The following is a 15,136-nucleotide window of genomic DNA, read 5'->3' as shown; positions in this document are numbered from 1 at the left end:
ATGCTGGTAGCTTCAAGAACACTGTCCAACCATCTCATCCTCTGCCATGCCCTTCTCCTTGTGCCCTCCATCTTTCCCAACATCAGGGTCTTTTCCAGGGAGTCTTCTCTTCTCATGAGGTGGCCAAAGTACTGGAGCCTCAGCTTCAGGATCTGTCCTTCCAGTGAGCACTCAGGGCTGATTTCCTTCAGAATGGAGAGGTTTGATCTTCTTGCAGTCCATGGGACTCTCAAGAATCTCCTCCAGCACCAGAATTCGAAAGCATCCATTCTTCGGCGATCAGCCTTCTTTATGGTCCAGCTCTCACTTCCATACATCGCTACTGGGAAAACCATAGCTTTTACTATACGGACCTTTACATATCAAATAATCCGAATATTCTGTCAAATTATAAATTTTTAATAGGACTTCCCATGCTTCAAGTTTGGAACTGGAGTGCTACTCTCAAGTGTCCTCTTGAGCAACCAGGCTCCCCAACTTGCAGTGTATTGGGTTAGCTGCTTAGAAAAGCAGCTTTGGGGGCAGCAAACTGACTCCCCCCTCCCCAAAAAAGCTCAATGTGCTAAGAGGAAGTTTCAGTCTGAACACAGCTGGATAGTAGACTCCCTGCTTAGAAACCAGTCCATCTCCGCATATGTCTGTTTGGAACATGTGGAATGGGGTGGGGTTAGGGCAGCCCCAGCCGGCCCACGGCCTGCTTGCAGATGTCCAAGATTTTGTTTGCAAAAAAGCCTACAGTGCAATTCTGCCTTGCAAAAATGGGTCATCCTAGTGCAATCCCCTCGCGATGCTGGAATCTCAGCCTAAGCATCCAGGACAGATGACCATCCGACTTCTGCCTAAAAACCTCCAAGGAAGGAGAGTCCACAACTTCCAGAGGGAGAGCGTTCCACCGTCAAACAGCTCTCGCTGTCAGAAAGTTCCTCCTGATGTTTGGTCAAAATCTCCTTTCAATTCAAGTCCCACCCTCCAGAGCAGGAGAAAACAAGCTTGTTCCTTCTTTGAGTGTGGTGGCACCATATTTTGGGACTGCCTGTGTTATCCACACCCGACGGGCTCCTTCCCTCCTCTTAAAATGTTGAGAGAAGTTGGGTTTGTCTTATTTCTTTTTAGCTACTGTAGATTTGTATTATCTCTTGGATCATTCGGTCATATTTTTTTTAAAATCAATAGTTTAAATGCTTTGCGTGTGCGCACGCGTAAACCGCTTAGACGCAGGGGTCAGCAAACGTTTTCAGCAGGGGGCCGGTCCGCTGTCCCTCAGACCTTGTGGGGGGCCGGACTATATTTTGAAAAAAATATATAAGTGAATTCCTATGCCCCACAAATAACCCAGAGATGCATTTTCAATAAAAGCACACATTCTGCTCATGTAAAAACACCAGGCAGGCCCTACAAATAATCCAGAGGTGCATTTTAAATAAAAGGACACATTCTACTCAGGTAAAAACACACTGATTCCTGGACCGTCCATGGGCCAGATTTAGAAGGTGATTGGGCTGGATCTGGCCCCCGGGCCTTAGTTTGCCTACCCATGGCTTAGAGGTTTTCTCACAATCAAGAAAATGCAGTTTTTTAAAAGTGTAATAAATCTAGTCCCACATCCCTTTCTCAGGGGACCAACCAGATGGCACTGGGTAGCCCACAAGCAAGATTTAGCACTCTCTTCTATTTGTGATCCCCAGAAATTGGTCCTCAGAGCTTTAAGGCACATGTTTAATTACCGTATTTTTTACACCATAACACTCACTTTTTTCCTCCTAGAAAGTAAGGGGAAATGTCTGTGCGTGTTATGGAGGGAATGCCTACGGGTGGCATGCCTACAGATTTTCCTCCTCTAAAAACTACGTGCGTGTTATGGTCAGGTGCGTGTTATAGAGCGAAAAATACGGTATATGCAATTTGGCCTTTGTGCAAAACGGTTCTCAGGGTTTTTGTCTTCTGAAGTTGCTGGACTGTTAAGATCTTCTGAAGATACATATCTTAAAAGTCCCTTGCTGCAGTCGCTTAGGGCAGGGATGGGGAGTCTTTGTCCTCCAGATGTTGCTAAGACCCAACGCCCATCAACCCCAGCTGCCCTTGCAAGTGGTCAGCAACATCTGGAAGACCACACCCTGACCTATGGCCATTTTAAAAACTCGCTTATCTCTACAAGATTAATTTGGTGTATAAAGATTTCTCTCAACGAACTTTGTGGGGATTGAAAGTTTTGTCTTGCAATGTTGTTGTTGTGCTAGAATTGTCGAGCCCAATTCAAAGTGTTGGTGCTGACCATTCAAGCCCTAAATGGTCCTGAAGGAGCATCTCCACCCCCATTGTTCAGCCTGGACACTGAGGTCCAGCACCGAGGGCCTTCTGGCGGTTCCCTCGCTGCGAGAAGCCAAGTTACAGAGAACCAGGCAGAGGGCCTTCTCGGTAGTGGCCCCCGCCCTGTGGAAAGCCCTCCCATCAGATGTCAAAGAGAAGAACAACTACCTGACATTCAGAAGACATCTGAAGGCAGCCCTGTTTAGGGAAGTTTTTAATGACCGATGTTTTAATACATTTTTAATCTTTGGTTGGAAGCCGCCCAGAGTGGCTGGCGGAGTAGAAATAATATTATTACAGTGGTACCTCGGGTTAAGAACTTAATTCGTTCTGGAGGTCTGTTCTTAACCTGAAACTGTTCTTAACCTTAACTTTACCTAATGGGGCCTCCCACTGCTGCCGCTGCCGCGCGATTCCTGTTCTCATCCTGAAGCAGAGTTCTTAACCCGAGGTACTATTTCTGGGTTAGCGGAGTCTGTAACCTGAAGCGTCTGTAACCTGAGGTACCTTCTGGTATTATTATTAGTTTGTTTCCAGTGCCGACTTTCATCATTTTGTGCTTGCCTGAAAGCAGGCAGAGGGAACGCTGTTGAGATCCTACAGGTGCACGCGGGCTATTTGTAAATCTCACAATTGCCAGCTTTGCCAGCAGCTTGACCAAAGAGCTGGCCAACTTCCTAGGCGTCCGATTTCGCAACCTGGCAGAAGCTTTTCCAAGCTGAACGTGTTTTCCCACGGACCTCTGCCTGCAGCCACGGGTTCCTTTTAACCAGAGTATATTTATTGCAGTGGGGGAGGGAGGCAGGCAGTTCATGTGGTGAACAACTGTTGGGGGGCATGGATGGGGGTACGGCGAGGGGCAGGCATCTGATCTGGATGGCCCTCTTATCATGGATGCTTTAGTTGAGATTCCTGAATTGCACAGGTTTGGACTAGATGACCCCTGGGATCCCTTCCAACCAGGGTGGATAAAAATCAAATAATAAGATTTTTTTAAATTTCAAATTGGATTTTTAAAATAAAATGCTTTTGGAGGAATTTTTTTACTGAAGATAGTTTCTATTTAAGTTACATTATAGTCTAAAGGCTATTCATCAGAAAATAAGGATTTTAAAAGGGTTTTTCATGTGTGCTAAAACTCAGTCTAAGTAACCACATTAGTTTTTTTTTTTTTAAATATTTTATTAAGGATTTTCTTGTTTTACAGAAGTGTAGTGCCTCATTTTTTGTTTGTTTTTTTCATGTAACATTTTTACAAATCCATTTCATTTGTTGAGGCATTAGGGGGAGAAGAAAAAAGAGAGAGAGAAGAAAAGGGGGGTGGCGGGAGGGAAGATGGATGGGGGTGGGGTCGGGTGGCGGTGTTTCTATTATGTTTAATGTGTGTAGAGTTTGGTGTCAGCGTTGTTTGTGTTGTTCACTTGTGTTCCTTTGGTGGAGAGAGAGGTTGGGGTTGGCCTAGGGTGTGATTGTTTGCTTGTGATTGGCTGTGGTGATCTTGGTTTTCGTGTGTGAGTGAGGTGGGTGGGTGTTCTGGATCAGGTTAGCCATATTGATTTGTATGCTGTTGGTGGATTATTGTCAATGTCCTGTTGGGCTGTGTGTAATAAAGGGGAGCCATACCGGGGTGAAGGTGTCTTCTTCTGTTTGTCCCCGTGTCAGTTTCAGTTTATTAGTTAATTTTTCTAGTAGGGCTGTTTCCCATACTATTTGGTACCATTGGTCCATGCTTACTCCTGACAGGTCTCTCCAGTGTCTGGTTATGGTGTTTCTGGCTGCTGAAAGTAGGTGGGTTATGAGTTCTTTATGGTGTAAATGGGCATTGTTGTCTTGGAAGATGTTTAGTAGGGCCAATTCTGGGGTGATGTCTATTACTTGCTTAGTTATTGTACATATTTCTTGTATGGCTGTCGTCCAGAATAGTTGGATTTTGGGACACTCCCACCACATGTGGAGGTATGTGCCTGTGGAGGTGCACCCTCTCCAGCATTTTGGTGAGGTTCCTGGGCGTATTAGCGCTAGTTTCCTTGGTGTTAGGTACCACCTGTAGGTGAGTTTCAATGTGAGTTCTTTTCTTTTCGTTGATATGGATTTAAAGGGGGGGTTAGACCACATTCTGGTCCATTGAGTGGGGTTAATCTCATAGCCTATGTCATTCTCCCATTGTTTTTTGATTGCGTCTAGGGGATTTGCGGGATTTTGGAGTATTATTTTGTATATTGCGGATACCGTCCCTTTACCGTTTCCCTTTGTTGTTAGGAGGAGGTTTTCGAAGGTTGTCAGGGGCCTAGTTGCTGCTGATTTTACTGTTGGGTTGTTTAAGAGGGCGTGTAGTTGGTGTTGTGTTAACCAGGGCATTTGGGTGTCTTCTAGTTTGTCTTGTATTTCTTGTGTTGACAGGGGTTTGTTATTTTTATAAAAGTCTATTAGGCGATATAAGCCTTTGGCTCGCCAGGTTTTTATCTGGAGGTTTTGTGCTGCATGGTGGAATAATGGGTGGTACGCCAGGGGGATTAGTGGGGATGGGGTTGGGGATAGTTTGCCTATTTGTGTTTTCCATGCTTTGAGCATGGTCTGTGTGTACCTGTTAAGTGTTGTGGGAATTTTCTTAAGTTTGTTCGGGAGGAGTGGGTATGTTGTGGTGCAGGTGTTTTCAATTGTGTCCCTCTCTAGGTGTACCCATTGTTTTGTCTCATCTTCTAGTATATATGGGATTATATGGCGTATTTGGTTGGCAATGTAATATGCTTCTATGTTGGGGATTCCCCATCGTAACCACATTAGTTAACAAACATGGATACATATACTATAGCGTTATTGTTTTAGTTAAATAAATTGTTTAAATTGTTATTAAGGAAATTATTCTTTTTCTCCTTCCAATAAAGTACAGCAGAAAAGTTGTCCAAATATAAACGGTTAACTTATTAAACCTCACAATAATTTCATAATTATCTTGTCTATGTATTTCTAATAGTATAACCAAATCAGTAATTTTTTATTTAACTGTAAAAACTACTCTGAACATTTATTATTCTAAAAGTGAAACTTTCCCCTGGTTGCAAATATTAAGATTATACCAGCCAGAATGAGTCTTTCTGTAAAAAACAACGACGATTTAAATCAATTCTTACTGACTAGTGATTTCAATCATGATTTGAATCGGTTTGATTTAAATCAAATCCACTCTTCAGTTCCATGATTCCATGACAGCTGAGTTGCTGTTGCTTATAGGGAAGGCGACAGATGAGGCATTGGGGAGGTCAGTGCAGTGCAGACACACTGGCAGAGCTATTGCAGCATTCCTGCTGACGTGTTTGCTCTGCGCCCAGCTCCCCCCAACCCTCTACGTACCAGCAAACAGCAGTGACTCGACTGCTGGGAGGTCAGGTGAGCGCCACCACCTGGAGTCTGGGGGCCAGTTTTAACCTGACTTCCTGAACAGACCCAAACAGTTGGTTTTATACAACTTATTAGCGATCGGGAGCCAGTGCCCTCTCCGTTGTGGCTGGACTGCAGTTCCCATCATCCCCGGAAAAGGGCCACAGGGCACAACGGGTCAGTGCGCCTGGCTGTTAACCAGAAGGCCGGTGGTTCGAACCCAACCATGGGATGACAATGGACAAGGTTCCTGCCTTCCAGGGGGTTGGACTAGATGACCCTTGGTGTCCCTTCCAACTTTCCACTTCTGTGATATTTAAGTTCTCCACCCCTGTTGGAAAACCTAAGGACACAGACTTGTTGAAACAGTCTGCTAAGGTGTTTTTAAGCCAGAAAGTGTATCTGTCCAAAGTTCACTTAGCTTGGGGAGTGATGGAGATATGTGGAAAATCAGGAATCCTGTATCAATGCCCTCCCACCCCCTTCCGTTACTATAAAGGAATGTCCAGGGGTGATGGATGTAAAAGTCCTATTTCAGATGGAACAAGTGTAGAGTAAGGCTGGTGCAATGTTGAGAAACTCCAGGGCTCGCAAAGTGGAATCGGAAACCGTGGCTTGAAGTGGGTGTGTAAACCATGGTTTGTGCTACAGATAGTTTGTTGTGATGCCTGAATAGAGAAAAACCACAGTTCACTGTGGCGGTTTCCTCTCTAGATGCTGGAACGTAGTGGAGGAGACAGGAGCAGGTGCATAAAGTGTGGCGAGAACGTAGAAACTACCGATGAAACTACACCTGAAAGCAGACACACACCTTCAAAACTTGATTTGCCAGTTGTCGATTTGGAAGGTTGCGCTGATTTTTGGCACAGGGATTGAGCTGGGCCTCTTCCTAAGTCGGGGGCAAAGTCCCTCTTTGCATGTAGGGATTTAAGAGCAGAAACTCCATTCAGCTGGAGCAAGCCGGTCTCAAAACTCTGGAAAAACAAGCTTCCTCCTTTGAACACTTTTTCTGCCCTTCTAGAATCCTGCTTTTTGGGCCAGACCTGAAGCTCAACTCTCTCATCTCATGGAATATTCCACATGCTGACATTCGAGGCTGCGTTCCAGCTGGCTGCTCTTAGCAATTTCAGATTGGAAAGGGGGGGGGTGGCATTTTCAGGGAGGTGTGCCCGGGCTCTTAAATGCACAGAAAAAGTTTCCGTGCCAAAGCAGTATAGCGTAGCACTTGTTGCTGACCAGTCTGCAGGTACGAGGCAGAATCCAAATCTGGGCACGGCAGATTGTGTACTTAGGTGTCATAATTTCAGTCGACTGACTTCCACACTTTATGTCGGGACTTTCCACTGACAAATGCAGAAAAGCAGAGGCGAAAACAAGGCTTGGCCTTCCTTTGGACTCGTGTGCAGGAATTTAGAGCTTGCAGGACCCAGAGTCTTGCCGCCCTGGGCTTCCCCATTCATTTCAATGGAAGATCCAGCAGTGCCCAGGTATCCTCTTGCATTTACTGAATGGTCACATCCTCTGGATCCCCCCCTTTACTGTGTTTGCTAGCTGTTTTTCTACTTAAAAGCACCTCAACTGACATGCAGTTAACAATGAATGAAATGTAAATGGTGCATCATTTTTTAGAAACACTATTTTAAAACACAAAAGGAAAAAAAACCCCACCGAAACCTTGGGAAGAGCCATAGGATAAGAGTTTGGATTTGATACCCCGCCTTTCACTCCCCTTCAGGAGTCTCAAAGCGGCTAACATTCTCCTTGCCCTTCCTCCCCCACAACAAACACTCTGTGAGGTGAGTGGGGCTGAGAGACTTCAGAGAAGTGTGACTGGCCCAAGGTCACCCAGCAGCTGCATGTGGAGGAGCGGAGACGCGAACCCGGTTCCCCAGATTACGTGACTACCGCTCTTAACCACTACACCACACTGGCTCTCAGTGATAGCTCAGTGATAAAGGTAAAGGTACCCCTGCCCGTACGTGCCAGTCTTGACAGACTCTAGGGTTGTGTGCTCATCACACTCTAGAGGCCGGGAGCCAGCGCTGTCCGCAAACACTTCTGGGTCACGTGGCCAGTGTGACAAAGCTACTCTGGCGAGCCAGAGCCACACACGGAAACGCTGTTTACCTTCCCGCTAGCAAGCGGTCCCTATTTATCTACTTGCACCCGAGGGTGCTTTCGAACTGCTAGCTTGGCAGGCACTGGGACCGAGCAATGGGAGCGCACCCCGCCGCGAGGATTCGAACCGCCAACCATACGATCGGCAAGTCCTAGGCACTGAGGTTTTACCCACAGCGCCACCCGCGTCCCATAACGTCTCAATGATAGAGCGCCTAAATTGCATGCAGAAATTTGCAGTGCATTGCATGTGAGCCAGAAACCAGAGCTTTTGTAATAAGTTTGGCTACTTATTGGGGTGCCCAAACTCCGTGCCCATTGCATCTCTTAAAAGAATTCAAGGTTTTGCAGACAGCTTACCCAAAGATGTGTCTTCTCCCTATTTGATGACTTCAGTTGGCTGTTCAATACATGCTTATGCAACCAGACCTTCTGTTTTTAGTTCCAGAATTTGGTGTTGATGGTTTTACATTGCCTGGCTCACCTGTTGGCATTTCACGATAGATTTGATTGATATTCTGACTTGCCTTTTGTTTCTGTATTTGCCTGTACGCCGCTTTGTAGAATAAAAGGAGGTATAAAATGCACAAGTAAACTATTCGCAGATGCAGCTCTCAATAGTTCAAATATTGTTAAAACTGTTGGGAGTCAAAAACCTTTGCTGACTTGCTGCAAGTCACCCAGAAATATACCAGTAGGACCAGATCAACGATTTTGGCCCACCAGTAACTTTCTGCTATGTTCTTTTTCCTTTGCAGGTAGCTGTATCCAGTTGGGTGGCCGGCAGTCCCTCGGGGTACCATGAAGTTTTCAGGACCCCTGGAGAGCCAGAGGTTGAGTCTCCTTCTGGAGACGGCAATCTCTAGGGAAGCTCAGATATGGAAGGTGCACCTGCGCAGAATTCAGCCCAGTCAGGTAAAGTTGAGTGGGTTGATTTGTCGGTTTAGCGCAGGGTTTTCCAAACCGATTGAGTTCACTGACCCCCTTCATGAGCTTGCAAAGTTGTCCTCAACCCCAGTGCAAATTCACAGGCATTGGAAGTGAAATGAAGCCAAGAAATACTTATATATAAGCAACACTTCTTAATCATCGATCACCATTACTAGAAATCCTAAAATGTAAAAAAATACGGACTATCGTTGTACGGTGGAGTCATCTTATTAAATGCAGAGGTTCCTTGCTGGGAGGGGAGGTGCATTCTGTTTTTCTGAGGCTCATAGTTCCTTATTAATTTGTTCACACTACATCTGAAGGAGCATCTCCACCCCTATCATTCTGCCCGGACACTGAGGTCCAGCTCCAAGGGCCTTCTGCTGGTTCCTTCACTGCGAGAAGTGAGGTTACAGGAAACCAGGCAGAGGGCCTTCTCGGTGGTGGCGCCTGCCCTGTGGAACACCCTCCCATCAGATATCACGGAAATAAACAACTATCTGACTTTTAGAAGACATCTGAAGGCAGCCCTGTTTAGGGAAGTTTTTAATGTTTGATGTTTTATTGTATTTTTAATACAGTCGTGCCTTGGAAGATGAACGGAATATGTTCTGGAAGTCCATTCGACTTCCAAAATGTTTGACTTCCAAGGTGCGCCTTCTGATTGGCTGCAGGAGCTTCCTTCAGCCAATCGGAAGTCCCACCAGATGTTCGGCTTCCAAAATAACGTTCACAAACTGGAACACTCACTTCCGGGTGTGCGGCGTTTGGGAGCCAAAACGTTTGACTGCTAAGGTGTTTGTCAACCAAGGTATGACTGTATTTTGTTGGAAGCCACCCAGAGTGGCTGGGGAAACCCAGCCAGATGGGCCGGGTATAATTATAATTATTATTACTATTATTATTATTCGCACTATACATAGGAAGCATTTTTCCCCACCACAGCCCTTTTTGATCCTAGTCTTTATTCACCCCATATAAGGGAGGAGAGGGTCAATATTAGCTACTTTGGGAAACCCTGATATCAAGAATTTTCAGGAGCCACCCCACATTTTCAAGAGACTGGGGATGGCCTTTAATATTGCTTCTTTTCAAGTAGCTCGACCCATTCAATCAAGAGGTCCATTTATTTATATTGCGGTGGGACCATGACGTTTAATTCATCCTCATGAGTAATGCTTTGTTTGGGGAGCGGATGCACAGTGCTTTAAAGAACAGGCTGTGCTGTACGGCTACAGTTGTTAAAACATTGGAACAGCCTAATTGGTGTTGACTCCCATATTTATTGGATTACTAAAATTCACACTTAAGGAGTTGACCGCTGCTGGGCAACATTTTTGGAAAATGCCTTACGCTAGATTTTTGTGGCTGCCTAAAGGCTCCTGGTATTTTGCAGAACAGCAGGAATTTAGATTTGGCAATTAAAGTGGATTAAGGTGACCCTACCGCAATGAATCCACTTTCTACCCTGATACGAGAGTCCATGAAAACGTCTTGGGAGAACATGGCTTGCCAAAGGCTCCATTGACTTAGTAATATTTGCCCAAAGGCTCAGGAGACACCTGCAACATACATTTAAAATACTCGTCTACTGCTCCAAACAGTCATGGTTTCACCCCGTGAATGCTGGGAATTGTAGTTTGTTCAGGCTGCTTGGGAGTTCTTAGGATACCTCTTTTCCTCCCCTCTCCTTCCCTGAGCTGCAGTTTCCAGGGTTCTGTGTGAGGGGAGCAGGGGGTCTCAGCACCCCCTGCAAACTACAGTTCCCAGGATATTTTTTTTCACGGAAAGTCATGACGGTTCAATGTATTTTTAAATGCATAGTGCAGAAGGGGCCAAAATTTGATGAGAAAATCTGGAGGAAAACTTAGAACGAGGCACAATAATGTGTTGTTGGCAAGACCAACAGCCGGATCTATTCATTGCTTTAGGCCTTGTGGAGAAGGGCATCATGATAGATTGGTGTTGTTTAGTCATTCAGTCGTGTCCGACTCTTCATGACCCCATGGACCAGAGCACGCCAGGCACTTCTGTCTTCCACTGCCTCCCGCAGTTTGGTCAAACTCATGCTGGTAGCTTCAAGAACACTGTCCAACCATCTCGTCCTCTGTCGTCCCCTTCTCCTTGTGCCCTCCATCTTTCCCAACATCAGGGTCTTTTCCAGGGAGTCTTCTCTTCTCATGAGGTGGCCAAAGCATTGGAGCCTCAGCTTCAGGATCTGTCCTTCCAGTGAGCACTCAGGGCTGATTTCCTTCAGAATGGAGAGGCTTGATCTTCTTGCAGTCCATGGGACTCTCAAGAGTCTCCTCCAGCACCAGAATTCAAAAGCATCCATTCTTTGGCGATCAGCCTTCTTTATGGTCCAGCTCTCACTTCCATACATCACTACTGGGAAAACCATGGCTTTAACTATACGGACCTTTGTTGGCAAGGTGATGTCTCTGTTTTTTTAAGATGTCATGATATATTATTCACTATATTAAATCTGTGGTGTGGCTGTGGCCTTGCATAGCTCAGTCCCATAACCACTGCATTGTATAAGCTGTCAGAGATTTGCAATGGGAGGAGCATGTTTCCATTCGCCCACATGGTATCTATGGCAACCGAGGGATGCTTTCATCTGTGTTCCAGCAGCAGTGCATAGGTTTAATTATTATGGTCTTGCATCCCAAGCCATAGGCATTTTGCAGGCATGGGTTCCGCGCCAAGCACTTTAAATTGTTGCCGGGACAGATTGTCCCTTTCAAAAATTATGTCGAGCCGGTCATTGTCAAGCCACAGAGCCAAGCTTGTTCGTTCCCACCTTTTGCAGAACAGAATCCTTTGTGGTTTCATATTTGCATTCAGGTCGATTAGTTTGGGATTGCCGTTGGCTAGCTGTCAGGCATAAAAAAAAAACACCAAACCCATGTGGGTGTGACTAAGGTAAAGGGACCCCTGACCATTAGGTCCGGTTGTGGCTGCCTCTGGGGTTGCGGCGCTCATCTCGCTTTATTGGCCAAGGGAGCCGGCGTACAGCTTCCGGGTCATGTGGCGAGCATGACTAAGCCGCTTCTGACGAACCAGAGCAGCGCATGGAAATGCCATTTACCTTCCCGCTGGAGTGGTACCTATTCATCTACTTGCACTTTGATGTGCTTTTGAACTGCTACGTTGGCAGGAGCAGGGACCGAGCAATGGGAACTAACTCCGTCACGAGATAAAGCGAGATGAGCGCCGCAACCCCAGAGTTGGCCACGACTAGACCTAATGGTCAGGGGTCCCTTTACCTTTACCTTTAATACTGCTTGAAGTGTTTATAGCAGATGGGGCTGAGTCGTGTTAAGGGAACGGCAATGTTCAGTCTGCACCACCAGCGATAGCTCTCTAGGATCTAATGCAGAGGACTTTCTTAGAGCGCGAACTACATGGAGGTACAAGGATTTGAACTTTGTGCCTGATAGGTGTCTGTCGATTGTAGCTCCCTTTAAAAGGGGGGGGGGAGAGACAGAGAAATCTCTATATAAGCATTTTAACGGGACACTTAGGACCTGAAAGTTTCCACTTAAGTAAGTCTGCTTCCTCCTACTCACTAGGTCAGCATCTGCGCTTGGAAGCAACTTGCATTTATTTTTAACACCGTGTTTCCACTGGATTATCAGGTTCTTTCCTGCATTAGCGTTAAGTTGTTTGGCATTGATTCAGACTGGGCTTTTAGAAGCTGAAATCCTGATAAATTGCTTTGAGCCAAATATGTAATGTAAGGTTTTTTTTGTTTTTGTTTTTAAAGGACACGTTTTAAAGTGGTTAGGATTTCTGAGTGCATTTTATGGGGGGCTGGGGGGGGAGCAGTGGGGGCCTGAGGCAAAAAAAATACCAAATATGTCACCACAGAGAAATATATTTGAGTGTTTGTCAATCCTGGGTTTATTGCAGCGATATAAAATCATTTGTTTTGGAAACGGCACGCATTTAGAATATATCACAAGGGACTCTGGACTTTTCTGTTGAAACAAGGTACTCCAGCTTAGCGCTAGATACTGATTTTTTTATTTTCCCAGTCAAAGGTCAACAGTCTCCTAACTAACTAATCTGAAGATACCGTATTTATTAACACTCTCTCAGTTCATTGCACTAGGAAACTCTGTCCTGTTAACACTGTGCTTACTGCTGCAAATGTCCCGATCATTGACAGGGCATTTGCAAGGCTGTGCCTGCTGTAAAAGGGAAATTCTCTGCCCAAGGTGACTTTAAAATTCTGCAATAAAAAAGCTGGTACCAACTTGAAGGTAATTGTCTTGGGTGGCAATCCTATACACATAAGAATATAAGATTAGGCCGGTGGATCAGGCCAATGGCTCATTTGGTCATAGAATCATAGAACTGGAAAGGAATCTCAGCTAAAGCATCCCTGACAGATGGCCACCCAACCCTTGCTTAAAAATCTCGAAGGAAGGAGAGTCCACCATCTCCCAAGGGAGACCGTCCCACTGTCAAGCAGCTCTTCCTGTCAAAAAAGTTCTTCCTGATGTTGATCAAGAATCTCCTTTCTTGTAACTTGAAGCCATTGGTTCGAGTCCAACCCTGCAGAGCAGGAGAAAACAAGCTTGCTCCATCTTCCATGTGACAGCCTTTGAGATATTTGAAGATGGCTATCATATCTCCTCTCGGTTTCCTCTCTTCCAGGCTAAACGTACTTAGCTCATTCAACCGTTCCTCATAAGGCCTGGTTTCCAGACTCATGAAAAACTTGGTTGCCCTCCTCTGCACACGTTCCTGCTTGTCAATATCCTTCTGAAATTGTGGCGCCCAGAACTGGGCACAATACTTCAGAAGGATGCCAGCAACAGTTGTGTTTGGGTTTGAATTCCATTTCCACAGAATTCAGTTTGTGATACTACAAAATGCAGTGTAAGAAGTTCATAAAGCAAGGAAAAGACAAGTGAAAATCAATACAAAATATTTAACGCTACCGCCCATCTTCAAACACAAATCCACAGACACATCGTTAAGGACCACCTGAATGAAACCCATGCAAAGATAATTGGGGGGGGGGGAGAGAAAGAAAGGTGTAAAATTAAGTGAAAATTAAGGGCGAGGATTTGCTGAATGAACAATTTGAATTGGAATACAAAAAGGGGAGATATGAGGAGGTCTGAGAAGTAAGTTAAAAGAAAATAAGTGAACGGAATTATATGTGTTTTTATTTTTGTATTTTTTTGTATAACCTTTGAAAAGTTAATAATTATAAAAAAAAGAAACCCATGCACCACAAGTGCAAGCACATCGCTTCCCCAGAATATACTTCTACAGTGGGACCTCTGGTTGCGGACAGGATCCGTTCTGGAGGTCCGGTCGGATCCCCGGGTTTCCGCAACCTGAGGACCGCTTCTGTGCATGCATGCGTGGCGAAACCCGGTCAAATACTTCTGGGCTTACCGCTTTCAGATCCTGAAGTTTACGTAACCAGAGGGTTACGTAACGGAAGCTACTGCTGTATTAGGTATGTGTGGACAATCCAAGACCTAAACAAGAAAGATAGAAAGAGAATTCTAACTGGTTGCCTGGAGGAGATCTTGACTTGCCATTGGCGACCAGGTGTGCGTGTGTTGTATAGTTTTTATTTACAAGCCTGCGTTAGACACAGTGGACGCTGGGGTTGTGAACGTGATCTGTACGGGATGCACGTTCGCAACCTGCAGCGTTCGTAACCCACAGCGTTGCATCTGCGCATGCGTGGGTTGCGATTTGGTGCTTCTGCACATGCACAAAGCGTGACTTAGCGTTCCGTACTTCCGGGTTTCGGCGGGTCTGCAGCCTGAAAAAACGCAACCTGAAGCGTCTGTAACCCAAGGTATGACTGTACTGGAGAATGAATATGGGTGATGGGGAGCTAGTTAGCCAGCCAGCTGCCTTCTCCCCTTTGGCCTAGCTGTTCTTGAAGAAGCTCTCGCCTTGGCTCAGGGCCCAGGCAGGTTTCCTGTGTGCTGGCATCCGGACAGCGTGCAGGGATTGCCACCAGCATATCACACATACCACGGATTATCCTGGATTTCCGGGCCCCGCTGGTGCGGATCGAAGGAGCCTGGGTGGCAGGAAGGGCCAAAGGGTCTCTGAGGCAGCTGTTAAAATTATGACCCTGAGGTGCAGGAGAGTTGCATCAGGTTCCAATTGTTCATTTAAAAAAAATGGGGTAGCAGTTAACACAGAGGGATGTTAGTACAGTCATACCTCATGTTACAGATGCTTCAGGTTATGTCTTTTCAGGTTGTGTCCCGCGGCGACCCGGAAGTACTGGAAAGGGTTACTTCCGGGTTTCGCCGCATGCGCACAAGCGCCAGATTGAGCTGCGCACCTGCGCAGATACGGCGCTTCAGGTTGCGCTCTTTTCAGGTTGCAAATGGGCCTCCGGAATGGATCCTGT

At 45.8% G+C, this 15,136-nt stretch overlaps 1 protein-coding gene across 3 annotated transcripts in view; it reads left to right on the top strand.

The window, feature by feature from the left end:
- The window catches only part of CCNI (cyclin I), a 57,965-nt gene that overhangs the window by 22,151 nt on the left and 20,678 nt on the right, over positions 1–15,136 (top strand). For 2 of the 3 annotated variants that reach the window (XM_082236596.1, XM_082236597.1), the window contains exon 2: positions 8,562–8,718. The exons of the other annotated variant lie outside the window; for it this stretch is intronic. In XM_082236596.1, coding sequence (XP_082092722.1) covers positions 8,605–8,718 — 114 coding nt within the window. In that variant the 5' untranslated portion in view covers positions 8,562–8,604. The remainder of the gene's footprint in view (positions 1–8,561; positions 8,719–15,136) is intronic. 3 annotated transcript variants of the gene reach the window in all.

Source organism: Podarcis vaucheri (assembly GCF_965113315.1).
Source record: "Podarcis vaucheri genome assembly, chromosome: 9".
Taxonomy (NCBI): Eukaryota; Metazoa; Chordata; class Lepidosauria; order Squamata; family Lacertidae; genus Podarcis; species Podarcis vaucheri.
The sequence above is the reverse complement of the archived record's forward strand: the minus strand, read 5'-3'. Positions and strand labels throughout refer to the sequence as shown.